Genomic DNA, 26665 nt, shown 5'->3' with positions numbered 1-26665 from the left:
CTCCTTGCCTTTGGGCATCCCGATCAGCCCAAAGGCACCGGTTCTTTGACGCTTGTTCTTTCGTGCGTGGAGGGAGGGGAAAAGGAGGGGAAAGGCTGCTATTGATCGGGTGCTTTAGGAGGGAAAGGGATCTCCTTGGCTGTCTAAACACTATTGATCCTCCGCTGGGCCTGCAGCTGGCAAGGAGGAAGGGATTAAAACCTCACTGCCGACAACTTCTTCTTTGGTGGCTGAGCAGAGAAGCAGTGGAGGAAGCTGCCTGGAGCCAAGGCAGCTTCCTCCACTGCTTCTGGAGTGGCAGAGGAGCAGGGAGGACCCCAGTGGAAAGCAGTTGGCCTGTCTTGCACCTGGCGAAGAAGGTTAGTGCTTCCAAGAGCCACAACAGGTCCATTTCTCTAAAGGCTCTTTGGATTGCATCTGTTTTGGCCACCTCCCTGGCAGACCAAGAGGCTCCTGCCTGGACAGATGGTCCTCTGGCCGCTGGAAGTGGGTGGCCTCCATCTGCATTTTTGGCCTTTGCCCAGGAGGTTGCCATCATCCCTGCCTTCTAGGCCCCTATGGCCTCCTCACCCTTCCCTCCAGAATGACTTATTCATTTTGCACAGGGTTTCATGGCTGACCCAAGTCTCCTCTACCTGTAGGTCATGAGAACTGCCCCAGAGAGGCATGTGTGTGAATGCAAGAGTGACAGTGGGCTGGGAGCACCCTCCCTGCTTCCTCATTGATGCTCCCAATTAAGGCAAGGAAGCATCCCCATCAAGAGGTCTGTGCTTCTTTCCATTGGGGTTGCCTCTCACTGACCTTCATTTAATATTGCACTGAGATACACAGTCAGTGTTCCCAGCACATCATGAGTGAGGAGGTGGTTCTTCAGAACAGAAACAATAACGTCATTTTTTAAAAAAATGCTAGGTTGAGGCCAGCTTGATGGTGTGCTGGGCTAATTTTTTTTAAAGGTCTCTGCTTCGCACCAGAAAGACATCAGATGTGGCCCCAGGCAAGCTTCCCTGCAGAGGGCATTCTGCAAGTGGGCATTCCTTTCTCCTCTAGCCGCTGCTCATCTGAGTCCAATTTCTGTTTGAAGAGGCAGTCCTGCATTGACCTGGGAGAGTGCCAGGTTTGCCCAGTGAAGTAGTCAGGTTTGTGGCTGAGGCAGGGAGCTCATAGCCCTGCCAAAGACCCGGAGGGAGTGGGAGGAGGCCCTCATGCCGTTTTGTTCCCTTCCAGGCTGCAGAGCAGAGTGAGGCACTGCACAGACTCCAGGAGACCCACAGCGCCCTGCAGCAGCAAATGACCGAACAGGAAGGCCTCATCTGCCAGCTGGAGATCCAAGTCCAGGAGCAGCAGGAGGACCTGCAGGGAGCCAGAGAGCAGGTATAGAGTGCTGGACCACCTGGACAGGGGAGTGCCTGGGAGTCCCCCGTCCCCCCATCCCCAGAATGAAGGACTTGGGGGCAGGCAGTGGGAGCCACAGAGCTTGTTTTATTGTCACCCCGTGAGCTGCCATCCCACCCCACAGAGCCATGCTGGGGGCCTTACCCAAGCCTATGCTCCTTGCCCCCAGGCATCTGAATGCAGGCAGGCTGTGCAAGAGTTGGAAATGTAGCAAGCCCTAGTGGAGGAGGCAGGCCTGGTGCTAGAGAGAGCAGAGAGCCAAGTGAGCAGGACGTAAGGCTTGGAAAGACCTCCTGGGAGCCCATGGATGGCTTCTGGCATCCACACCTTGCTTTCCCTGTCTGAAAACCCTCATGACTGGCTGGCCTGCCTGAGGATCCCCTGAACTAGATGCTCCCTTTCAGGCCATGGCTGCCACGAAAAAGCCGCAGGTGCCCAATTTGTCTTCCAGATCTGGCAGCAAAAGCAGCAAATGGCGAAGCTGGCAAGAGCTGCAGCTGATAGCCAAGCAGCAGAGCAGCAGGTACCATGTGTGTCTCTCCTGGCCCTAGTCCAAGGTGCTTGAGGGAAGGAGGTTTGTCCCAGGAGTACCAAGTGCCCTTCTCTTCCCTGCAGTCTCTGGGCATTTGGGCTCTTTTGTTTTCTTTTAAATGCTTCCATCCCTGGGTTCCTCCCAGAGACTCCCAGTGATAACAATATAATGCTAGAAGCCTCTGAGCCAAGATTGATAAGTTGGAGCTCTTTGTCTTAGAGGGGAGCATAGATATTGTGGGCATAACCAAAACCTGGTGGAAGGGAAAGATCCAGAGGGAAACTGTTGCCTCCAGATACACACTCTAGGAAGGACAGAGATGGCTGTTTTATGGCCTCAGTATCAGTAAATGCCTCTGGATCCCATTTGCTGGGAATCACAAGTGAGGAGTGATGCTAATGTATTCTCGCCCTGCTTGTGGGCTTCCCTTTGGGGGCATCTGGTTGGCCACTGAGGACCAGATGGCACTGGGCTGGGCAAGGCCATATGCTTTTGTATGCTCTGGTGACACAGGTTCAATTCCTGGTGGCATAACTAGGTGGAACTGGGAGAGATTTCCTACCGGTTGCTGCCAGTCTGTGTCAATCTTGAGCTAGATGGACCACTGGCCTTACTCATTGCAGTGGTACCTCGGGTTACAAACGCTTCAGGTTACAAACTCCGCTAACCCGGAAGTAGTTACCTTGGGTTGCGAACTTTGCCCCAGGATGAGAACGGAAATTGTGACGCAGTGGCAGCCGGAGGCCCCATGAGCGAAAGTGCGCCTCAGGTTAAGAACAATTTCGGATTAAGAATGGACCTCTGGAATGAATAAAGTTCATAACCTGAGGTACCACTGTATAACAAAGCTTTTTAGTGGGGGTGATCCAGCAGGACCCTTCTGACCTTATTAGCAAACAATAATAACCCATTAAATAATTTTAAAGCCAGGAAATCAAGAAAAGCAATGCCTGTTAAACAAAAAAAAAACAAAAAAAAAACGGCTCAGTAATTCCCAAATACCCTCCAAAACTGTAATCTAAAAACTGATAGGGGGTGGGAACGGCAGGTCTGAAACCCTTTGCCACTGCTACTTTTTGGGGGAGGGGGGATTCTGGGGTTAACCGAGCAGCAAAGCCTCTTTGCAGGGTTCTTCTGTCCTTACCTTGTTTAAAACGCTGTGGCCACGGCAGGTGCAGCAGTACAAGGACATTGTCCAGCAGTTGCAGGAAAATTTGGCAGCCTCTCGGGCTTCCCAGGCTGCCTCAGAGTCCAGAGTCCGCAGCAGTGAGGAGGAGACCCAGGACCTGCAGCAGAAAGAGTCCTTGGCACGTCACCAGCTGAGGATGCTGCAGAGTGAGGTACAGCCCAGTGTGAATTGGGAGGGGCCAGAGAAACCCACCCACTCAGGAGCTAAGGGTGTTTTTTTTGGCCTGGTCCTCTTTTCCTAGGACCAGGTGGGTCAGCAGAAGGAGCTGCTGAGCACATAGCAGCATGCGTCCTACATCCTCCAGGAGGAGCTGTAGACAGACAGACCAGGAGCTAAGTGCCCTGCAGAAGGTTGTGCGTGAGCAAGAGGCACACTGGAGGGAGACGGTTGGGCAATTGAAGCCCTGAAGTCCCTGCCAAGTGCTCAGGGGGTTGAGGCCTCTGCTCAGCCCTTCTCTCTCTTTCTTGCCAGGCGCAGAGGACCAAGGAGCAGCTGGCCTCCTTGCAAGAGCAGCTTTCCACCTGCCAGACTCAGGTGAGCCTTCCTCCTCCTCCTCCTGCTCCTCTCTCACTCCAAGCCCAGAGAGACTCTGTTCCAAATCCCAGCCCAGCTTGCCCCAGTTTCTTCCAGCTCTAAACTGGGACTTCTGTGTGTGGCGGGACCTCCCCCTGGTGCGCCTCTCTGCGGCCTACTTTCTTCCACATCCTCTCACGAGGTGCTTTGCCTGGCCTTGGATGCAGCTGCAGCAGAGCGAAGGCCGGGCGGAGCAGAAGGAGGCCGACTTCCAAGCAGCACAGGACGAGCTCTCCCGATGCCAGGAACGGCTGTCTGACGCCCACACAGAGCACCAACAACTGGCCCAGAGCATGGCAGTGCTGGTGGAGCAGCAGGAAGCCTCCAAGCGAGAGGTAGGCTGGCTAGCTGCTGCGAGCCTCCCAGGCAAGACTATTTCTGGCCCAGCAGCCTCCTGCTGCTCTTTCTGCCAGAGGGAGAAGGTTGCTGCAGCAGCACCCAAGGAAGGTTCCAAGTTCTAGGCATTGTCTCTGGAATCCCCCCCCCCCAAGCTGCCAGTTCTTAGTCAGGCCCTTCTTCCCCTAGGTCGATCTCCGTGACCAGACGATTGTGAAACTTCAGGGATGTCTGAAAGCAGCTGAGGAGGAGCAGGTGCAAGGGAAGGATGAGGTGACATTTAGGGGACGGAGAGCCTCCTTGTCGCAGTCTTGAAAAGTAGCCCACAAAGGGTGGAGCTCCCAAGGTGACCAGCAGCCAGGCCCTCCTCCCTCCCTCCTCATTGTCCTCTGAGCAGGGGAACAGTCCCAAGGACAGCAGACTGTCCCCCACTCCCCAGAGGATCAATCGCCAAAGGGCAGGTAACAGGGTGCTTGTGTGTCCACAGCACGTTGCTGTTTGGAAACACGCAGGTAAATCGCAGGGCAACACACAGTGAAGTTCTCTGGGCTCTCATCTGTTCCAGAAGCTGGATTGACTATAAGTCAGCAGCTCAGGATCTATCTTGACAAGCAGCAGTTGGGGCTGTAGTGCAAGGATGAGGGTCCGGAGGGCTTTGCCTCATATAGCGCAGGGGGAAAGAGCCAGGCCAGGGGAGGGAGAGAAGGGGCAGTATGAGATGGTCTGAATGTGTGGATTGCCCGGCAGCCTCCTGAGGATGCCCATCTGTCCCCTGGCACTGCCAGCTTGCAGGTAAAGAGGCCGAAGTGGACCACCTCAGGGGGCAGCTCCACTACCTGCAGGACGAACTGAGGAGCCTGCGAGACTCTTGCGCTGAGCAGGAGAAGGCAATAGTGGAGCAGACTCGGCTCATCTGCCAGCTCCAGCACGAGAAGGAGTCCTCCCTCAGTGAGGTCCGTGCCCTCTGGTGGCGGGGGGGGGGAGCGGTTGAAAACTCAGTTTGACCCCCATTTCCCTGCCACCCCCTAAAGTTTGACTCCGTTCTCTTCAACGGTCTGCAGCCTTCTTGCATCCTTGCGGGCTGTGTCTCCTATAGGTGCACACCCAGAACCCCTGACTGCAGGGGGAAGGAGACAATTTGGGGCCAGATCCATTCCTTGCAGCGTAGAGGAGAGGAGACCAAGCTCCAAGGCACCCCTCCTCTTACTTATGTGACAACCCCCCCCCCCCGGCTGTACTGTTTGCAGAGCCAGAGCAAGGCTGCCCTCCTGGAGCAGCTGCGGGGTGAACAGCTCTCTGCCCAGCTGGACCACCAGGCCAACATGGACCAGCTGCAAGACAAGCTGCAGCGCTTGCAGCAGGAACTGGATATCTGCAAGGGGCGCAACCAGGAGAACCTCAGCAAGCTGCAGTCCCGCGAGTGCCGGATCGAGAAGCAGACGCTGGACCTGGAGATGCTGCTTCAGCAGTGCCAGGTCCTCAAGGAGCAGGTGAGCCCAGCCAGCTGGCTGAACCCCACCCCCCACTCCTACCCTCCAACCCAGAGTTGCCTACCTCCCTTTCCCCCCACAGCTCCTTTACTACGAGGAAGTGACCCAGAAGCAAGAGCGGGAGCTGTCCTGCCAGAGCGAGCGAGAGCGGCACCTGCACGAGCAGCTGGGCCAGGTGGAGAGCAGCAGCACCCTCCTGGAGGGCAGCCTGGAGCTCTACAAGAAGAAGTTCCAGGCCTCGCTGAGCAGAGCCGGGGAGCTGGAGTGCCAGTTGCAGCGCCTGGAGGAGGAGGCCGCCTGCCAGGTAGGGGCCCTGGTTCAGAGGGGAAGGTGGTGGCAATGGGGGCCTGGCTGCTCTCCTGGCCCTAAGCTGCGCTTGCCCTGTTGCCACAGGCCAAGGAAAAGGACGAGGCCCTCTATAGGTTGCAAGCGGAGCAGCACATCCTGCAGGAGGAGCTGAAGGGCAAATGCTGGCAGGCCAGCCAGGCGGAAGACACCGCTGAGCAGCTGATGCGGGAGCTGCGCGACACCCAGGTGGAGCTGGCCCAGAGCCGGCAGCTCGCCTGCCATTCTGAAGAGACCGTCCAGGCGCTGCAGGAGCAGTTGGCAGCCAGCCATGTCCAGGTGAGCATGGCCTCGGCCTCCAAATCCAAGGGCAGCGGAAGAGGGAGCCACCTCTGACTGACTGCTGTGTGCTCTTCAGCTCCTAGACCAAGAGGCGGCGCTGGCCACATTGCACAGGGAATTCGCTTCTTACAAAGCAACTCACAGCTGCTCCAACAGCAGCTATGAAAGCCAGATAGCCACCGCAGAGACCCTCAGGCAGGTAGGCCCTGCTCTCGGGCCACAACACTTGTTGGGGGGCGCTGGGGGGAGCCCTGGAGATGTAGGGCTCCAGGCTGAGTCGTGCTTCTCTTTGTTCTGAGCAGAAGCTGCTGCAAGAGGAAGAGGAAAGCTCCAAGCACCAGCGGCAGGCTGAGGAGTACCAGGGCCTGGTGCAGGATTTAAAACTGGAGCTGGTGAGGGTCGCTGAGCAGAAGAGCAACGCTCTGAATGGTAGGAACGAGTGGAAATAGCAAGGACGTAGGCTAGACCTTCCCACTCTTGGCCTGGGCTCGGTCAGTGCTGAGCAAGAGGCCACCTTTTCTTTCAGACTTGGCTCACCTGGAGCTGAACTTGCAAAGCCTGTATGAGGAGGCAGCAGCTGAGAGGGACAAGCAGCAGCAGCAGGTCCAGCAGCTGCAGATGGAGCTCAAGCAAAGCCGCAAGCTGGTTGCTCAAAAGGAGCAGGTGAGCATCTCTGCCTGCCTTTGCTGGAAGGCTTGCTGGGGTGTGTGGGCCCTTGTCTGTGGCTGACTCCTTCTCTGCAATCCCTCCCACCCACAGGCCATCCAGAAGCGAGATGCAATCCTGCGGAAGTCCCAGGCAGAGATGGTGCATGCCTGTAGCACCCTGCAGGAGAAGGGGCAGGAAGTGGAGCAGCAGCGTGCCCGGGCCCATCACCTGGAGGCCAGCCTGCAGAAGGTCCAGCGGGAGCTGGAGCACAGCAGAGCGGAGTGTGCCACATTGTGCGCCGAGGCGCAGGCCCTGCGGCAGAGCTTGCACGAGAGTCAGGAGCAGCACCAGCAAACTGGTGAGTCGGGCCAGGACATGTGAGGCTGGAGGCCCCATAGCCAGAAATTCCTGTCGTTAACATTGAAACTAGAATACTGGGCAGCGGCAACAGTTGGAGCAAAGCAGCAAAGGTGGGAGTGAGAAGCAAGCCGAGGACCCATCCCCTCTCCCACCTCCTCAGGCCTTGTGGGATGCCCACCTGCTGGTTTCCTCTGCTCCCCTTTGGGGTTCCTGCCAGCATCTTAGACCCTCCCTCCACCCCACAGCCCAGGAGCTGGCGCAGCAGGAAGAGCAGGTGCTGCTGGCCCAGAGGAGCCTGCACAACGCCCAGGAGCAGCTGAGTGAGCGGCTCACAGAGCTCACACATCAGACACAGGTTGGCCGCCGGCTGGAGGCAGAGCTCCGGGTTCTCAACGAAAGGCTCTCCGTTGCTGAAGCAGAGCTGGAGCAGAAAAGGTAGCAGCTGCAGTGGCAAATTGCAGGGGGTGGGGGTCTCCTTAGGCCCTGACCTGAGTCTCGTTGGGGGGAAAGGGTTTCAGGCGCCTTCCGTGGCTACTAGTTGTGAAGGATCAAAGAGGGGTAGGAAGGGAGCTGTTGTCCTCAGGTCCTGCTTGGGGCTTCTCTTGAGGCATCGTGATGGGCTGCCTGCTGTCAGCAAGAGGAGGCTGGTCTAGATGGGACCACTTTGACCCAGTGTTTTTATTCTCGCTGCTGATTCTGCCTCCCCCAGAGAGCTGTTGGAGCAACTGATGGGAGAGCTGAGCCAGTCAAAGCAGCAGCACCAGGCAGCCATGCAGGAGTCCCAGCAGCACCAGAAGGAGGCATCTCGGCTGCAGCAGAAGCTACAGAGTAGCCGGGAAGGGCTGAAGAGCCTGCAGCTGAAGGTGGGGAAGGGGAAAGTGGGAGGGCTTGAAGGGCAACTGCCATCTCAGCCAGGCCAATTGCTTCTGCCTGTGGGAGAGCTCAGCTGGTGGCAGCCTGAAGCCTTCTGGTATGTGTCACCCACAGGTGCAAGGGAACCAGTCGGTGCTGGATGAGTTGCAGGCAGAGTTGGGCCAGCAAAAGCGCCAGGAAGAGGAGCTGCAGCGGCAGCTGCGAAGGGCCAAGGAACAGGAGAGCCAGATGGTGCAGCAATGCAAGGAGCTACAGCATCAGCTCCAGAGCAGCCAGTGCAGGGTGAGCCACTGGGCAGGGCTGCAGGGAGGAGGCGTGTCCCGAGTCTCCCAGGATCTGACAGCCCCCTGGCCTTGCAGTTGCAGGAGGAAGAGTGGAAAGCCCAGAACCTGCACACCTGTGCCACAGAGCGGGAGAAAGAGAGCCGTGTTATGCGTGAGCAGCTGAAGCAGCAGAAGACGGAGTTGGAGGTGCTCCGCAAAAAGTATGAACACGCCCAGTTGCAGCTGCAGCAGGAGACAGCAGAGGTGAGTGCGGGCAGCCATTGCCACCTTCCCCCACCCTCGCCTGCCTTCCTGCAGGTTGACCAGGCTTGCCTCCCCCACCCCACTCCACAGGTGTTGCGCCAGGAGGCCACCCTCTCCCAGCTCCACACTGAGCTGCACACTGCCCAGGAGAAGGAGCGCCAGAACAACCAGTCCCTGGCTGCAGCCAAGAACATTGCCCAGGACCTCCGGCTGCAGGCCACGTCCTGCCAGGCCAGCCAAAGGGAGGCGGTGGAGCAGGTAAGGCCAAGCCAAACCTGGGCACCTTTTGGAGGCCAGCCAGCTGGGGAGATGACCTCTACCGCCCTGAGCCCGGTTTTCTGGCTGGGAAGGGCGGGGTATAAATAAAATTTTTATTATTATTATTATTTATTACCCTCCACTCTTTGCAGCTGGAGCAGAGAACCCGGGAGGTGTCCTGCCTGCAGGCGGAGCTGCAGCTTGCCAAGCACAGGGCAGACCATCTGGAGGAAGAGCTGAGCAGCTTCCGAGAGCAGCTGCAGCAGCTGCTGGCCTTACAGAGGGAGAGGGAGCAGGAGGTGAGCATCCCTGGCCCAGGGAGGGAGGGCCGGAGCGGCCTTCTTGCTCAGCCGAAGCTCACCCAGTGGGCAACTCCTCTGTCTTCACAGGCCTGTGCCTCTGAGGAGCGGCTGAGCACCCTGGGCAGCCAAGTGCAGCACTGGCAGCAGGAGCACCGGGCGGCCGAGCGGGCTCTGGCCGAAAAGGATGAGGAGCTGGTGGTGATGAAGGTGGAGCTGGCCTCGCTGGAGGAGAAGTGTCACCAGGCGACAGAGGAGGTGATGAGGGGCTCCCTGCAGGGTGGAGGGATACACAGCCAAGTCCTCCTCAGGTGGCTGATGCTTTTCCTTTGGTCCTCTCCTGGGGCTGCTTTGGCAGAGAGAAGAGCTGCAGAACGAAGTCAACGTCCTCCGACAGAAGTTTGTGGTTTCCAGCCGGGACGTAAGTAAAGCTTGGGGAGGAGACTCATCCCCCGGACTCCCCAGGGGCACCATTCACCTCTGCTGACCCTAGGAAGAAAGCAGATCCCAAGTCATTGGGGAAGAAGGCCCTAAGCAAAGCATCCAAAGATTGTCCTCATGACTTCTGGGTGGCACATTCACAAGCTGAGGTGACAACAAAAGTCACAACAGGCTGGCCTGGCTGCCTCAAGGAGTTGTGAAAGCAACAAGCCTGTCTAGCCTCAAACCAGAGCTGGATGCACCCCATACACTGAGGTTGCCCAGCGAAATACTCTTTCCCTCTCCTGCCCACCCTTCAGCCCCTATAAGCCTTGGTTTGTTCTTCCCTCCAGAGTTAGAGCTCAGCTGATCTCATTCTTTTTCTCCTTTCCTTCTCTTTGTTGCTCAGCTTCCTCCAGCTTTGTCTTGTCCCTCCTTTCACCTGCTGCTGCTCTCCTCCAGCCTTTCCCCAGGGCCGGTTGTCCTGCCAAGTTCTTGAGCATCTCTGATACTCTCCTTTGCATCCTCTTCCACTTGTCCACATCCTCTGTAAGGTCTGGTGCTGTCCTCAAGTGGAACTTGACCAAGGTTGAGGTTTTGCTGGTGGCACAGCGAGACCACCCACTGAGATTGAGGGGCAAGCAAATGAATTTGGGGAAGACAAAAGAAGGTTCCTTTTCACACAACGTAGAATTCGTTGATGGCACTCGCTGCCACAGGGGTGGCGGTGGCTGCCAATTAGAATGGTTTTAATGGGGGATTAGACAACTTCAAGACAAAGAGATGTGCGGAACCTCCTTGTCCAGAGGCAATCTACCTCTGAATACCAGGCACTGGGGAACGTTCTAGACCTGATCCTCTGCCTTTGGGTTTCCTGGCAGCACCTGGTTTGGACCCCCAGATGCCACACCAGATGGAGCTCTGAGCCGGCTGCAGCAGGGCTCTTGGTCTGTGGCCCACCAGAGACCTTGTGGTTGCCATTTGGGAGTCTTGTCTGCATCTGGCTCTGCTCTTCATTCTTTGGTCCTTTCAGGATAGTTTAGGGGCAAGAAAGGGGAGAGGCCAGTGGAGGTTGCTTTGCACTTTTGGAACCATGCCAGGGTGGCCTTCCTAGACTGCCCTCTTCTTACCTGGCAGGTGGAATCCCTGCAGACCTCCCTGGAGACAGCACGGGCCGACAGCTACCGCCTGCATCATGAGAGTGAGTTGGTGGTGGCCAACGTCAGCGAGTGGGTGAAGGAGCAGAAGTGAGTTTGTGCCACCTGGCTGTGGCAGCCTTCTTCTCCTCCTTCCTGGGTTGGGTGGGAATGGGCTCTAGCAGTACTGCTTACCACCTTTCCTTGCCGCTTGTTACTTCCTCCCAACTGGTGTCTCGTTGCAGGCAGGTGAACGAGAAGTTGGGCGACAAGATCCGGGACCAGATCAAGCAAATTGCTCAGCTGACAGGCGAGAGGGAGTAAGTGCAGCAGGCTGACACGAGTGGGGGGCTCCTCCAGGACTCCCACACTTCTGCTCTTCCTCAAGGGGTGGGCAGTAAGCAAACCTGCTGTTCCTAACTTCCCTGCCTCCACCCCATATCTCCAAATACTTTGCAGGACAAGGTGTTTTTAAAATTCAGGCACTCCTCCTTTCCTTGTCCTGTTATCCTCATGTGTACGTTCAAAGGCTGCTGCATGGCTTTTTGTTACCCTCTGTTAAGGCAGCTTCTTTCCACAGCCACCTCCATGGGCTAATGGAGAGACTCCAGCAAGAGAATAAACGTTTGAAAAGCGAAGTGGATGAGCGGCGTATTGAGTGTGAGCGCCTCAAGGTGAGTGGAAGGGCCAATGATCCCAGGGGTCTCAGTAGGCTGGCTGTTTTCCAGCAGGGAAGGCAATGAGTGAGTGGCAAGGTGTTTTGTTAGCCTGCAAGGCAGGCATTTATTAATTGTAGTAAAGTACTTGTGGAACCCTAAACCCACCAATGCAGAGTGGGCCAATATTGCCATAACAGGGGACCTGGCAGAAGATGCGACAACCCCAAGGATTCCCCAGACCACCCACACCCACTGTCATTTAATGAGAAGGCATTGAACAAGTGCTGTTGTGGAGGCTTTTGCAGTTCTGCAGCAAGAGCACAGAGAAGTAGGCAAGGGGCTTCCAGCATCCAACCCACAATGAGTGCCTGGTACTCACCACAGAGCCTGTGTGTTGGGCAAATTCATGCCTTGAAAACACAGGTCCTCGGACTTGCGGAGGAGGAACGGCGGATTGAACATCTTCTGTCGGCGGTTCACCAACAGAGATGATTACGTAGTGATTCATGATAGCCAAAGCCATAAATCTTAGCTATTGAATTTATTTTGGAAAAGTAGAGTGAATAAGAGAAGCTGCTTTCTATGTCTGGAGACTGAGCAGCTGAGAACCCGGATGGAGGTGAATGACTTAGATAAGAAATTTCATCCTTCCTGCCCCCAAACCACATAACAGCCCTCAGGGCGTAAGGTCAGCAAAGCCTCCCTTTCTCTAATTACCTTCAAGACTGCTATAAATTACAACTGAGAAGTTCTCTGTCTGCCAGTTGAAATTTACACCTGGTGTGTGAGCTACCTTCTTAAGAAGAGTTTATCATTTAAGACTGAAAGCAGAACAAAAGCATGTTCTAATTGTTTGCAACCAAGAAAGTTTTTAACGATCAAGGGTGTTCTGATTGTTAGAAATATTTTATTTTATTTTTAATTGTTTTTTTTACAAAACTTTTGACTTCAAACTAAAAAGTATTTTTTCTATGTCACTGTGGGAAAGAAAAGTGGTTTGATAAGGAATGCTGTGAAGACCTTAAGGTCTTAAGTTTTTAAGATGGGTACTGAGCTGTTAATAAGACTAAGAACACTCAATATGGCAAATACATTGTTGGACACTCCATTGACTGTTGGCATCTTACAGCAATTATTGGATGAGCAGTTAAGAGAGATGAAATGGTGAATGAATATGGACCAGAAAAGGATGAAATGGAAAATGGTATTAAAGAGGGCACAGAGACTTTGGAGAACAATATCAAAAAAGGATTGCCAGAACAGGAGAGTAAAATGGTAGAGTTGGAAGTAGCAGATAATGAAATGGAGAAGTCCTTCGCACCGGTGTCTAGAGGAATGAAACACCCAAATGGCACGAGTTATGATGTTGAAGGAACGGAATGAAGCCATGGACAGAGATAAAGAAACATCCTGAGCTGGCAGAGACAGAAAATCGGAAGTCCCTTTCACATCTGTTTTCCTTTTTCTATTCCTTCCTCTCTTTTCCTTTTGTTTTCCTTGTTGTCCTCTACTCTGGGACATTATTGGGATTATTCTCTCTTTTTGTTTTTGTTCATTTTGTATTGTATTGTATTGTATTGTACTGTATTACAAAAAAAGCCTTAATGAAATTTTATGGGAATAACACACACACAAATTCTCCTCTTTCTCGTTGCAGGCTTTCCACAGCAGTGATTTGGACCCAGGTGCTGTACTACCACAGCCTTGGCCTACGTTCCCAGCGGATGAGTAAGTGCTTCTGTTCTCCCCCACTCCTCTCCTTGGACAATGCCAGCACCAAGGAGCTTCCCTGCCCTCAGGGGACTTGCTGACTCACTACCTCCTTCTGTGATGTGAGTTAACTTCCAAGCCAGGGACTGCCTGGACCATTCTTTTGAGGCAAGGTAGGATGCTTCTGATGGCAGGGAGGCACTTTGCACAAGCTCGGCTCACACATGCAGGCTGGGGCATCATAGCACCCTACACAAAGCACCAGAAACCTCTAAAAAGCCTGCAAAACAGTGTGGTGAAGCCTCTGTAAGGAACTGCCTGGTATAGCAGGCTATGGGGTTCTGTTATACAACAATCTTTTACTGGCAGCCAGCGAGATGTGCCCTGGAGCTGATGGAATCTATCATCATCCAGAGGGCCACATGCTTAAAGCCAGGGGCTGGCAGCAGACCAGGCCACAGTTCCCCAACCGTCCTCTAATGGAGTTACATATCAATATTGGGAGGGGAAAGTATTTAAATAAACTCTTTATCCAACATGTCTAGAATGGACTTATCATTTATGGTGGGTGCAAACATGCCCTTTCTTAAGAGGACCAATGCTGTATACAATAGTCTAAAATGAAGTAATAGCATTCAAATATATGCCATCTTATTTTCAGTCTCCTGTAGATTCCCTGAGCAAATTGATTGTTAGTCAAATCAAGCAGCATGAATGTAGAAAGCTGTACCTCCCCCACCCACCCCAAATCATCATCATTATTACTATTTACAGCTCTCACTGCTTGAGCCGGAGACAAAGCAAAGTGCTGGCTTCAAAGTGGAACCTCTCTTAGCCCCTCCACGGCTGCTGGATACCTATTCTTTGCCACACATGCTGGCCCCTCCCTGCCCAGCAGAGGATAAACCTTGGTGCCTGCCGCGCCAGGCTCCAGTGAATATTTGGACAGGGACCGGCTGATCGACTAATCATGTGACTTCTTACGCAGAAGAAGAAGAAGAAAGAAAAAAGAACTTGTGCAGATACTAAGCTAATAAATGGGGAAGTGCTGAGCCACTTTCCCCAAAAAACCACACATCGTGCTGTGAGTGTGTATAAGGCAAAGGGGAGGTGGGTGGCAGAAAGCAGGATGCCTTACAGCCCATTCATGGGCCGAAGGAGGACAGGGCTCCCACAGGTACACCCCAAACACACCTTGGTCCAGCCTCACCCCCAACCTTGCACCAAGGAAGAAGCCAAACAAAAGCAACAGCTCAAAATCAGGTCAGGAAGCAGCAACATTTATATAAACAATAAAATTATTTTTTCCATGTCCATCCAAGGTGGGCTCTGCCCAACTAAGCACAGCAGGGTCTTCTGTACAGAGCTGGGTGGGCAGGGGTTACAGACCAAAGCGAGCTGGTGTGTGGCGTGGGGTGGCAGGCTGGCCTTGCTCCTTGCGTCCCGGCGTGTAGATCTTGGTGGACCTACAGGGAGGGAAGGAAGAAGTCAAAATCGTGCTGCTTGGCCCAAACAGGCACCCTACTCTTTACCCACCCCTACTGAAAGAAGCATACCTGACGCTGCCCACTGGGTTGCGGCGCTCTTGCTCCTCTCGGCGTGCACGCAGCTGCTCTTCGGCCAGAGCCATCTCCTCCTCCATGGCTGAAGCTTCCTCTTTGGCCCTTCGGCGGCTCTCCTGGGGCAGAGCAAGCAGACTGAATGCAACTGAAGCAGGCAGGAGCTGACCTCACCCTTCCGACGTAGCACTCTTTTTTACTGCAATACGTTTCAAATTGAAAAAGCAAGAGTGCACACTCAGGATACCCCAACACTTAAGGAACAGCTATGCTAGCCTGAGTTAGGGGAGCCCATGACATGCTTTCCTGAATTAGACTTCAGGTCAGTGCTCCTTTGCAGAAACTGGCCAGGCCTTAGTGAAGCCACAACCGGCCTTTTGCCCCTCCCTGCTATACAAGACAAGTTTAGCTATGGGCACACAGAGGAACAGCCCCCTTGGAAGCTCTTCACTACTTAAGGAAGGAGGAAGCCAAGCTCAGTCTGCTCCTCAGCATTACAACAGCAGAAAAAAACACCAACCTTGAGAGCAGCTACAAAACAGGAGGACTGGTTCTGCAGACACCAGCAGCTCCAGCTCAAATCCCTTACCTGGCGAGACTTGCCAGCATGTTTGATGCTGTAGAACATGGGTCCCAATTCAGCCAGCCATTCACCATCCACTGCTGTGACACACTGCATGTACTCCTGTAGGGGGATAGACAGGAGGGTTGGTCAGGCCATGGGGAAGCTGGGAGACACACACACCCTCCAGTGACTAGGAAAGGACCACAGCAGAGCTAAAACCATTACAGGCAGCCACACACACACACAAAAACTTACCTTAGTGGTCATCACAAGCTCATGGTAGACGATGTAATCAGGTGTGTAGCCCATGCCAAAGAGCGAGCTGGTTGGGTGCAGGTGGCAGGGCATCCCAGTGCGGACATTGACATACTCTCCAATCCCCTGAAGCAAAGAAGGAGCATGGTCAGCACAGTCCCAGCACAACCAGCCACAGGCTCTGCCCTGGCACAATTGAGATAAAAGCTGCCCTGCAGCTGAATCAGCCTAAGGGTGCTTAGGTAGTCCAGCATCCTGTTCTCATAGGGGCTGACCAGATGGGAAGCCTGGAAGTGGTACCCAAGCACAACACCAACTCTTCCCACTCACAGTTCCCAGCAACAATGAGTCTGTGGCAAACCACCTCTGATGCTGGTGGGAGTGTTAGTCTTCATAACAAATAGCTTTATCCTCCCTAAAAGGTATTTCACACCACCTGCTACCTGATCGTATTTGCTGGGGAGTGGGCCAAGGAGCATCTCCATCAAAAGCAGGCAACTCTACCATGAAGATGCTGCCCCCCCCAAGCATCTTATAAATGACAGAACCAGGTTGGGGGAGGGGGGATGAAGCAGAAGGAAAGGGGAAAGGGCTTAAAAAGGGTTAGGGGTACAATAGTAAAAGGAGGCTTCCAAACCTCCTAATGGAAAAGTGTGAAAGGCTAGACTTCTTTGTTGGTCTGAATCAGAATGGTGGTTCCTGCCACTGCTGGTCTAGACAATCAAGAAGCAGCCTTTCAAAGGACAGAAACCCAGATGGAAAAGGGAGAAACCACTGCTGAGCTAGAAGGGGCAATAAGTAGTGAGATCACTATACAGGAATAAGGAAAGGGATAGCATGGCCAGGGATGCCTTGTGGGCTGGAGCAGAAGATTGGCTCTTAGGAGTCCCTACATCAAGTCCATAGCAGGAGTGGAGCATGAATGATCACAGGAAGAGGTACTGAAACTGAACTCAGATAGAACCAAGAGGGAATATAAATTGGGGGGGGGGGGGAGAGAGACTGGCTTTGAAGCACAGATTAAACAACAACCCTGGGTAGCGCCGCCATTTGCAGCAGGAAGCATGATGTTCCTTATACCCACTCACTTGCCTACCTACCCCCTCCCTTACAAAACCAAACCTAAAACACACCCTGGTGCAAGTTCTTGCTCACCTTCAGTTTGGCAGCCTGGTGAAAGTAGGCAGCACAGATGCACTTGCGAACAATATCCCAGTCAGTGCCACAGGATGCCAGGCTCATGCGCTGCTGCACCATAATGTCCTTCAGCTGTGCTCGCACCTCTCGCACCTGGAAGAGCAGCAAGAGCCGTCAAGCCTGGAGCCCACAGCCCCCTTCAGGTCCTTGCCCAACCCACTTCCCCCCTCCCCCAGCAGGCACCTTGCGCATGGCCTTGGCATGGATAAAGTGCTCGTTGCACCAAAGTGTGGAGTAGCTGTTGTTCTTCCATTGCAGGTAAACGTTCAGGTAAGTCAAGTGATCACTCTCAGGAACAGCAAACTTCTCCCGCACCTGGTCACTCTCTTCCTCCCGGCCCTGCAGGGATGGCAACAGGAAGGTGAAGAGAGGAGGGAAGGAGGCAGCAATGCAGCCTGGCAGTTGCTAAGGTCAAAGGAACTGCCCAGCCCCTTTCCCACTTTGAGATCAGGCTCACCTTGGGCCGGTAGAAAATGGCTGGAACAGAGAGCATGGAGACAATCAGCAGGATCTCCGAGCTGCAGCCCATGTCACAGGAAACGATCAGCATCTTGGAGAGAGCCGGATCAAGGGGGAACTCGACCATCAGGCGCCCCGTGGATGTCAACCCACCTAAAGGGAAGGCAGCACTAATGAGACAGGCCTCCCAGCTATGCCACACCACATCACCTCGCCAGGTTGCGCCCTCTACCTGTGTTGTCTAGTGCCCCAAGGATCCACAACTGGTACATGGAGTTTAGCATATTGTCTTCAGGAGGGGGGTCCATGAAGTGGAACTGCAGCAGGTCCTGCACACCCAAGGACTTGAGGAGCAGCACTACATTGGCCAAGTTGGTGCGCTGAATCTCTGGGACTGTGGTTGTCAGCAGTTCATTCTTGTATGCACTTTGGGTGTACAGCCTGTCCAGGAGAGAAAACAGCGGCTCAGATGAGGGCAGCCCTGAGAGACCTGCCACCCCAGCAAAGTTAATTTCTGTAGTCAAAGACACGCCCCTGCAGCTCCCACCCAACATTGGCAGGAGGGATTGCTCACACACACAATTCCTACCTGAAACACTGACCTGGGCCCGTCCTTCCAGCTCGGCCCGAGCGCTGGTTTGCATTGGCCTGGCTGATTGGGTAGATCTGCAATGCATCCATGCCAATTCGTGGGTTGAAGACCTGGGGCAAAAGAGGGAAGATGAGCCACAGTTTCAGCTTAAACCTGCAGGCTCCAGGGCTCTGCACAACCCAACCCGCTTCACCTTCAGCTTGCAGTAGCCAGAGTCAATCACAAACATGATCCCGTCCACCGTCAGCGAGGTCTCTGCAATGTTGGTGGCCACAATGCACTTCCGAACGCCATCAGGTGCCTGCCAGAAACACAGGTGTCAATTGCAAAAGTTAACTTCCATCTCCTCCCAGGCCAAGGGAAGCTCTTTGAGCTAAATGTTCTCCACTTTAGCAGCCTCTTAGGTCAGCACCAGCCAAGGGTCAAAGTCTCCTGCCTGGTCTTATCCACTGGTGCATAATACTGGGTGCTGATGCCCCACGGTCTGCAAGACTCTTCCAAGTCTGGTTTCATTCAGGTTTTCACCTGTTCTTTTCACTCCCTTGGTGCATGTTCAATGCTCTGCTCTATGGCCTTTGACCTGCTCTTCCATGACTCCAGTCTGAAGCTGCCCAGATTCCAGGCCTAATTTCAGTTCTAACTGCTCCTGGCTGTTCATTGACAACATCCTACTTTCCATGATGCTTTAGAACCAGTTGCTTTGGGAAAACTGGCAACTGCATTGCAGCTACGCTACCTCTCTCCCTGTGCTTGGGCTGGCCCGATACAAACTTTTAGGGCTCACACCTAACATAGCAGAACAAAGTCCTGAAACTTCCTCGATGGGACACAACAGCACACATCCCAAATAAGACAGCTTTCCTCTGCTTTTCGTTAGAACCCACATGGCAAGAAGCCCCCAGACAAAGAACAGCAGCAGTTCTCAACCAAGCCTTCCAACTCATGTAATGCAGAAGACAAAAGATCAAGCAACAAGCTTAGGGGCAGGTACAATTCTACCCCCCACAAAAACACACACCAGCCCCCTGCTCTTCAAGCACAGAAGGGAAATACATATCTCTCTCTAACTCACACACACACACATCCCAGTTCAATACCTTCTGGAAAATCTTGGCCTGCAGATCAGATGGCAGTTGGGAGTAGATGGGCAGGACAGCCAGGGCAGGTGCATTCTCCAGCTCCTCCAGGTGCTCCACAATCTGTTCCGACGTGACCTGTGATGAGGAAGGTGAGAGTGAACTGCATGCAGGAGAGAGGGCAGGGCTGGCAACTCAGGGGTTCTTTCACTCCACAGTATGCACCTCAATGTCCTCCTGGCCTGGCATGAAGATCAGAATATCCCCTGGGGCACTTGAGAGGTGGACTTGCAAGGCCTGTTTCACGGCTGCTTCCACATAGTCTTCTTGCGGGGTCTGAAAGAGAGAGGGAAGAAACTTAACACACCCGGCCACAGTCCACAAGCCTCCCAGAAAGTAAAAAGAAGAAAAATCACTGCTCCCCTGATCTCTACATACCTTACTAAAGAGGACATCAACAGGAAATGTGCGACCTGGAATGTGGAAAATGGGCACATTCCCAAAGAAAGCAGCAAACTTCTCTGCATCCATGGTGGCTGAAGTAACAATCAGCTTCAGGTCTGAGCGTCGGGCCACAACCTGTAGGAGGAAAAGAGGACAGGTGTCACAAAAGGAAAGATGGGAAGACTCGCCTACCCTCAGAGCAAGGGAGAAGCACCACATGGCACAGAAATTCTGCTGGAACTTCTTTCCAAAACATTGGGTGCAGAAGTAGCCCATTTCATCCCCCTCTCAGATGGAGAGAAACAAAGAGAAATATTCCTTCTTGTAACAAAAGGATTGTACTTGGCTGCATGGTGTTCTTTGTCAAAACTCTGCTTCCTTGTTATGAAAGGCAAGAAGAGCTGCCTGAGTGACATAGGGGCAATGGGCACAAACAACAGGCTTTGTCTCAGTTCCATCAACAAGTGAGAGCAGCAAACCTCTTACTGTCTTGCAATTCAGCAGCTTTACATCACAGGCTCCCTCTCTCTGCTCCACAATGGCCACTCTCAGGTCATGTATAAATTGTGTCTTGGGAGGCTAAAACGATTTCCCACCAACTCTTGAACTTTGCTTTTATGACATAAAATTTGTGTCCTTTTATTCTTTTATGTTTTCTCCAGAGCAGACCACAGTGCCAATTCTGTCCCCATATGCACTACTAGGGCAAGGCCTGAAAACATCACCCACATCAGGCATTCATTCACCTCATAAGCCACCTACTGTCAGCAGTTAGGAGCATCAAAACTAAACACTGGAGGGACATGTTAGGAGTGAACATGAACCACTGATACCAAACTGTATGGGAAACAGCTGTACTAGAGAAGCTAACCAACAAACTGAAATTAGCACAGGGACATACAAAAGAGGATGCCTTCATCCTGGTGTGGCTCCCCTTTATTGCATACACAGGCCAATAAAAGAACAACATAACAACATCCTTTGTTATCCGTGAAAATCTTTCAATAAAAAACAATTTTAAAAAAATGTGATCCATGTCATCACCTGTCAGAGAGGCCCTTCTGAATTCTACATAGGACAAATAGGCCAGTGTCAACACAAATGGCAAAATGATCCAGTACTATAACTCCTGGGCTGAACCAAGACAAAGGATTTTTAACTCGTTTTATGTATTAATTGGATTATAAATGTGAATTATCACAGTTACTTAGGTACTTGCAACTGCCTTTACTCTTCTGTATTTCACATCATTTTCACACTGCTCACAACACTGCCCTTGCAAACTATGAGTTTCTACTATAGCTGTAGATGAGTTTTTAAATTATTATTTTTATTTAATAAAACTTAACACAGTCAAACCCTGAATCCCGAACGCCTTGCGATTCGAACGTTTTGGATCCCAAGAGCTGCAAACCCAGAAGCGAGTGTTCTGGTTTGCAAGCATTTTCTGGAACCCAAACGTCTGACTTGACTTCCATGGCTTCCAATTGGCTGCAGGAGCTTCCTGCAGCCAATTGGAAGCTGCACCTTGGTTTCCGGACATTTTGGAAGTTGAACGGATTCCGTTCGACTTCCGAGGTACCACTGTATACTGCTTGGTTGCAACATAAGCTCCAAGAGGCTTACGAGAAATAAAAATAATTAAGAACAAGCAGTTAAAACATTTAAATAGCAACTAACATCAGCAGCAAAGCAAAAAGAGAATAACACATGACAAAATATATGTGCCTGGATAGGCTTGCCTAAACAAAAATGTTTTTAGCCAGTCCCAAAAAGAGTACAGCAAAGGTGCCTGCTGGATGTCAATAGGCAGGGAGTTCCAATTTGTAGGTGCTGCCACACTAAAATATTTGATTCTTTGCGAGTGTGGAATAAGTATTGTGTGGCAGCTGTAACAGTGCCCATTCCATACATCAAAGCAGTCCAATGGACACCTATGAGGTAAGGTCATCTCACAAGGCTAACACTTCATTCATCTGATGTGAAATGAGTCCATGACAGCTTACTGTGGCATAATAAATGTGCTAAAGGTGCCCTAAGACTCTCTTGGTTTTTTCTGCACAAGACTCAAACAAGGGCTCCCCTTCTGGGACATTGCACCGTATAAGCAACTGAAGTCTAAGTGAATCCACCCACAGTCCCACCAAGAAAGTACTGACCTCACGCAGGAGGCCAAAGAGCACATCTGTGTTGAGAGAGCGTTCATGCGCTTCATCCATAATAATAGCACTATAATGGTCGAGGTCGGCTTCGCGCAAAGACTCACGCAGCAGGATCCCATCCGTCATGTACTTGATCACAGTGTTCTCTGAAGTGCAATCCTCAAAGCGGATGGCATAGCCCACCTGAGAGATATCAGGGGCAGGGAGAGAAATATGTGAGAAGAACTTAACAAAAGACAACAAGCAGAGCACATCATGCCACGGGTACAGTGATGAGGGACCATCTTACCTGCAGCTGAGCCAAAGCAGAACCTGCCTGCCCTCCCCTCCCCCAGCACTACCAATGCATGTGCTTCCTACTGGCCCCCTCCCCCCTCTGCCCTTCTGTGCTCACCTCCTCACCAAGGCTCACACTCATCTCCTCACTGACACGCTTAGCCACTGACATCGCTGCCACCCGGCGGGGCTGCGTGCAGCCAATCAAGCCATAGTCTGTATAGCTGTCTTCATGCAGGTACTGTGTCAATTGCGTGGTTTTCCCGCTGCCTGTCTCCCCCACCACAATCACAATGCTGTTGTCCCTGCAAGAAGAAGAAGAGAGAGGTTCTGTCACCAGCTACCCAAAGATAGGCCCCTCACCTGGACCCTGAGGTCTCTGCCCACCAAGTAAAGCAGAGAGAAGTTGCTGCTGAGGCTGAGGGCAGGGGTTGGGGAAAGGTCTCACCTAATGACTGTCAGCAGTTCCTGCTGCACAGCAAAGATGGGCAGATACTGCCTCTGCTCCACAATCGACTTCTTCTTGGCAAACTCACTGCTCGCTTCACTCTTCTCCTTCATGTGATCAGCAAATTTCTGTTCTGTCCTGAAAGAGTTCAGGTATTGTGGTCATCGCCTCACAAGGCACCTCCTCCCTTGGAAGCCCTACTTGCCGCTGTCATCCTGCAGCAGGCGAGGCCCCTACCTGTAATCCACAGTGCCATCCTCTGCCAATTTTTGGTTAGAACCCTCTTCCTCTTCCTCCTTCTTGATGCCCATGATGTTCCCCAGTTTGGTGCCTGCCAACTCCCAATGCTTGTGTTGGGCCTGAAATGAGAGCAACCAGACACACAAACAAAGAGAGAGAGAGAGAGAGAGATCCATGAAAACCATTCAGACTTTGGCATGCTACAAGCAGTGTGGGTTGTCCTACAGTTTACTCATCCCTGCTCTGAATGGTAGCCAAACCTGCCCGTTAAATGCAGCCTCAGCTGCCTCCTCTCAACGCTAAATTGCAACTTGCCACTAAACTGCAACTTACTGACACCTGCAAAACCAGCACAATTCTGGACTTGACTATTGTTGTTTTGTTAGGAAGGGTAGAATAGAAACATTTTGAATAATAAAATAAAGTCTCAAGCAGCTGCAGCTACATTCCTGCTTGGAAAGACAGTTTGCCCCCAGCAGGCAAGTTTTCTTACTCAATGGAGATTAAGCCCACAAGAAGGGGGGGGGGGGAGAGAGAGAGAAAGAGAGAGAGAGAGAGAGACCCAACAGAAACTCAAGACTGTACCTTTTTGCGCTCCTTCTGTTCGCGGTGCTTGCGCACCAACTGGCTGCCTTTGCGGGCGATGATCGCCAGGTCGGAAGTAGCATCCTTGACGGGGATGACGGGCTCAGGCTAGAAGGAAGCAAGAAAAGTGATCCACAAAGGAACAGCCCTGCCCCCACTTCAACTCCCTCCTCCCCATTTGCTGCCACCACTTCTTTAAGAGTCTGGCCTACCTGCTTCGTGAAGACAATGCGCCCATCCAGGAAGGGAGGCACCAGGTTGTGAACCAGAAGATGAACCTTTGCAGCGTTATCCTCCTCAAAGTCCTCGTCCACCTCCAGTCGGTGCACCACACCGCTCGTCAGCATGCGGTTGGTCTCCCAGCGCTCATTATCCTACCAAGCAGAAAACAAGGCCAGGCCACTCAGCAGCCCCTCAGTTTTAACGGAGCCCTGCCAGTGACAATGGTCATGAGTAGCCACCACTGGGCACCACCCTCTCCAGCACTCCCCTACCTCATTTATCTGCCTACGCTGAGCTGAGATGCGCTTCTGCTTTTGCTTCTGTAGGTGCTGTTCCCGCTTCTTCACGTACTCCTCTGATGAAGAAGCCAGGGGATTGTGGAACTCGTCGTAGCCCTCATCCATCATGTACCAGTCCCTGTCAGCTTGCTAAGGGGAAGGACAAGAAGAAAGTTTCAGCAATGCAAGCCAGAGACACACTCTCACCAATCTTGTTCATTATGACACACCTCACTGGAGCTTAGCTGGCACTTTGGAAAAGGCAGCCTTCGATGGCCACCAAACACAGCCATTACCCACACAGGGCCTGAGCACAAGAAGACCCACATGTGACAACCACCAAGCCCTTCTCCTTCACTTTCAACTCTCCCCAAAGAGAGAACCAAACAACTCTGGGCACCCTCACTTTCCAAGGTACGATGGGGTACGAGATAAAGAAGATAAATAACCCTAGTGAGGGGGCGTCTTTTGGGGATCATTTGTTAAAGAGTGCTGCACACTCACCCGCTGGTCATCTTCCCACTGCTGTCGCTCCTCCTCAGTTTCAAAAGCAATGCCATCCTCACCATCTTCACGCCTTCCTAAGAATGAAAGGTATCATGAAGGCCTGATTCTGGCCCCAGACTGCTAAGTCCTCCTCCCCCACCTCAGCTTTCCCAGTCCCTAACCTCGGCCTCTGGAGAGCCAAGGTGTTGCACCAGAGTGTCTTTGATGGTCAGCCCAGTCGTTGTATTTGTATGAAGGTGTTGGCAACGGGGTGTCCTCTGGGTACTTGCTCCTGACAGACCTGTGAGAGCAGCCAGGAGAAACACAGTCAAGGCAATAGCCCAGAAGGCAAGGACTGCTTGCTCCAGCCAGGCTTCATCCATCAGCCTCATCCCCACACCCCCAAATCTGATTTGCACCTCCATACCGGTCACGATCACGCCGTTCGCTATCTCGGGAGGCAGATCCCCGGTGACTTCTCTCCGAGTCCCTGTAGGAGGGCGTGGGGGAGGGAGACTCCCACTGGGAGCGGCGTGCACTGTTGTAGCCACTGTCCTCTTCCTCCCAGCTGGAGCGGGAAGGTGTAGCTGCATCTAGGCACAAGAAGGAAACCACCAATTGGTTTGGACTGCTCCCCCTTCTGCCACCCCAGCACCCTTTGCTCCCAGGGTCCCAGTACAGCTGCCATGAAGATGTGCCACAGCCATGCATAGCCCAGCAGTTGCTCACCCAACCCCATACACAGAGGAAGAAGAAGGCAACAGTCTATAGATGCTCCCCATCCAGGTGGAGTGGGCAGACAGAGAGGGGGCACCTTTGGGTCGGTGGCGAGGACTCTCTGGTTCATTCTTCCGACTACTGCTGCTCCTCTCTGAGGAGGCGTCTCTCTCTGAGCGGCTGCTGCTGCTGCGTCGACTTCGGTCCCGCTCATCTGTGGAGGCAACCTATGATCAGCCATGGCCCACCCAGGGAAAAGACCGGTGGCAGTCCTGGGGGGTGGGGGGTGGAGCTACTCAGGAGCAGGAATTACCTCGGTCCCGTTTGCGATCATGTTCCCGCTCCCGGCCATGGTCCCTCTTGCGCTCTTTTTCCTCCTTGGAGGAGGCATAAACCCCATGCTCACGACGTTCCCTTTCCCGCTGCCGGCTGCGCTCCCAAAACTCCTCACTGACTCCTCCAGTGTGAGATGGTGTCTCCACACGGGCTGAGCGATAATGCCTGGAAAGTGGAAGAAGAGCAGGGCTTAGTCAGTGGGGTAATCACCCACTAGGGAAGTTTTCACCCAAACAAATTCAACTCTTGCTTTCTTCCCTAAAAAGCAGCTACCGTTGCAGAAAGAGCAGCTTCCCAAGCCCTCCCCTCACCTGTCCTTGCGGCTGCTGCGGCCGGCTGGGTCGCCGTCCTCTTCCTCGCCGGCAGCACCCTCGTCCTTGCCCTCAGCCCAGTCCTTATAGGAGGAGACCCGGGACCTCTTCCGGTCCTCTGCGCCGTTGTCCTTCTCCTCCCGTTCGCGGCGCTTCTGGGCGGCCAGGAGGTCCAGACCCAGCAGGGAGGTGCGGGGCGCCGGGATCTTGAAGACGTGCTGCTCCTCGGCGGCGCTTTTCTTCTTTATCAGGAGGCCGCCGACCTGCGTCTCCGGCGCCAGGCCTTCCAGCCGGTGCAGCGACGCATCTTCCGCCGGAGTGTCCCCCATTGCCGGGTTCTCTGCGGGGAGGCAAGGAGGCACGCGAGTGAGGGGGGGGCGGGCGGCAAAGGGGGTGGCGCCTAACGGCGGCGGGGGAAATCGGGTTGCTGGAGGGGCTGCTCGGCCGTTCAGAGTCCCGCGGGACGCGCTGCCACTGGACGACACACCGCGCTGAAAGCGGCAGCGTAAGCAGCAGAGCGCCGCCCAACCCGCTGGCCCGGCCTCGCTTCGCCTTCGGGACAGAGACGGGGGCAGAGCCCTGTCCGCCTCAGCCTCACCCTCCGCCGCCGCGCGGCCACCGCTTCAAGGCCTGACCCTCCGCTCGCCGGGCGCCGCCATTGCCCGCCCCACAATGCCCCGCGACGGCAGCTGGGACGGCCTCTCCCCGCACCATAGAGTTGTCATAGAATGTGGAACAGCGCGGCTCCTAGACCGACCGAGTCCTTGTGCGAAGGCGGGATTTCCGGGTTGCCGCCGCCTGGAAGAGGGAAAGTAAAAGCCGCCCACAGAAAACCGCACAAGGAGATGCCGGACTTCCGCGCAGCTGGAACGGAAGGCTGCAGAATTAGCAGTTCCCCCTTAGAAGAGGAAGGGAATGCCGCTCCCTCAGACAGCTGTGAGATCATGGACGGGAACGGGGCTAATGCAGGGATGGGGAGCTGGGGGGGGGCATTCATTGCCCTCCAGGTGCTGTTAGAGACCGCAACTCCCTGCAGCCAGCATGGCCAGGCACCATAGTGGGAATTGTAGTCCATCCATTCTCTGCTGGGCCGGAAGTTCCCCAGCTATAGACATATCGGAGGCTGTGAAAATACTGGAATGTGAAAGCAAAGGACAATAGTTATGATAATAGAGCCTCTGGAATTTGAAGCATGGGACGCCTTAAGTAAAATTTAAAATAATAATTTGGTTGATTTGGAACCTTTCTTGTTTTATGGATAATTGGAGAAATAATTTGGAATGTAATTTGGAATGTTTCATATGATTTTGTTTTATTGGAAACTTTAATAAATATGATTTGGAAAAAAAAATGAATTTTCCCAGCTATAGGTAGAGGAATAGTAGAGTCGGAAGGGGCCGCGGGGGTCATCTAGTCCAAGTGGTG

The 26665-nt window shown here is 53.3% G+C and overlaps 2 protein-coding genes across 3 annotated transcripts in view; one reads left to right on the top strand and one right to left on the bottom strand.

Annotated features, from left to right (window-relative positions):
• The window catches only part of PMFBP1 (polyamine modulated factor 1 binding protein 1), a 76244-nt gene extending 62139 nt beyond the window's left edge, over positions 1-14105 (top strand). The window contains exons 11-36 of the mRNA XM_033157094.1: positions 1228-1374; positions 1847-1918; positions 3100-3267; positions 3588-3650; positions 3857-4024; positions 4215-4298; positions 5273-5515; positions 5598-5819; positions 5909-6139; positions 6219-6341; positions 6445-6571; positions 6669-6805; positions 6902-7148; positions 7396-7585; positions 7860-8013; positions 8138-8305; positions 8383-8550; positions 8641-8808; positions 8961-9107; positions 9198-9365; positions 9466-9528; positions 10665-10774; positions 10909-10983; positions 11244-11337; positions 12980-13050; positions 13807-14105. Of these exons, the coding sequence (XP_033012985.1) occupies positions 1228-1374; positions 1847-1918; positions 3100-3267; positions 3588-3650; positions 3857-4024; positions 4215-4298; positions 5273-5515; positions 5598-5819; positions 5909-6139; positions 6219-6341; positions 6445-6571; positions 6669-6805; positions 6902-7148; positions 7396-7585; positions 7860-8013; positions 8138-8305; positions 8383-8550; positions 8641-8808; positions 8961-9107; positions 9198-9365; positions 9466-9528; positions 10665-10774; positions 10909-10983; positions 11244-11337; positions 12980-13050; positions 13807-13867 (3669 nt within the window). The 3' untranslated portion in view covers positions 13868-14105. The remainder of the gene's footprint in view (positions 1-1227; positions 1375-1846; positions 1919-3099; positions 3268-3587; positions 3651-3856; positions 4025-4214; positions 4299-5272; positions 5516-5597; positions 5820-5908; positions 6140-6218; positions 6342-6444; positions 6572-6668; positions 6806-6901; positions 7149-7395; positions 7586-7859; positions 8014-8137; positions 8306-8382; positions 8551-8640; positions 8809-8960; positions 9108-9197; positions 9366-9465; positions 9529-10664; positions 10775-10908; positions 10984-11243; positions 11338-12979; positions 13051-13806) is intronic.
• A 186-nt stretch (positions 14106-14291) lies between these two features.
• On the bottom strand, positions 14292-25580 carry DHX38 (DEAH-box helicase 38). Of its 2 annotated transcripts, XM_033157095.1 has the most exons (26): positions 25241-25580; positions 24907-25094; positions 24691-24807; positions 24304-24469; positions 24059-24177; positions 23895-23971; positions 23385-23540; positions 23103-23264; positions 22891-22998; positions 22303-22424; positions 22066-22203; positions 21736-21922; positions 21339-21524; positions 19174-19314; positions 18961-19071; positions 18757-18873; positions 17853-17960; positions 17657-17769; positions 17300-17508; positions 17066-17220; positions 16792-16947; positions 16567-16701; positions 15412-15537; positions 15181-15276; positions 14589-14710; positions 14292-14498 (listed from the first exon to the last, which is right to left on the bottom strand). In XM_033157095.1, the coding sequence occupies exons 1-26, from the start codon at positions 25567-25569 to the stop codon at positions 14414-14416; spliced, it is 3729 nt and encodes a 1242-aa protein (XP_033012986.1). In that variant the 5' UTR covers positions 25570-25580; the 3' UTR covers positions 14292-14413. The 2 variants fall into 2 exon arrangements, with proteins under 2 accessions (XP_033012986.1, XP_033012987.1); XM_033157096.1 differs by lacking the exon at positions 14292-14498 and having other exon boundaries at positions 14589-14790.
• Positions 25581-26665: the final 1085 nt, after the last annotated feature.

The sequence above is a fragment of the Lacerta agilis genome, chromosome 8 (genome assembly GCF_009819535.1).
Source record: "Lacerta agilis isolate rLacAgi1 chromosome 8, rLacAgi1.pri, whole genome shotgun sequence".
In the NCBI taxonomy this organism is placed as follows: domain Eukaryota; kingdom Metazoa; phylum Chordata; class Lepidosauria; order Squamata; family Lacertidae; genus Lacerta; species Lacerta agilis.
The sequence above is the reverse complement of the archived record's forward strand: the minus strand, read 5'-3'. Positions and strand labels throughout refer to the sequence as shown.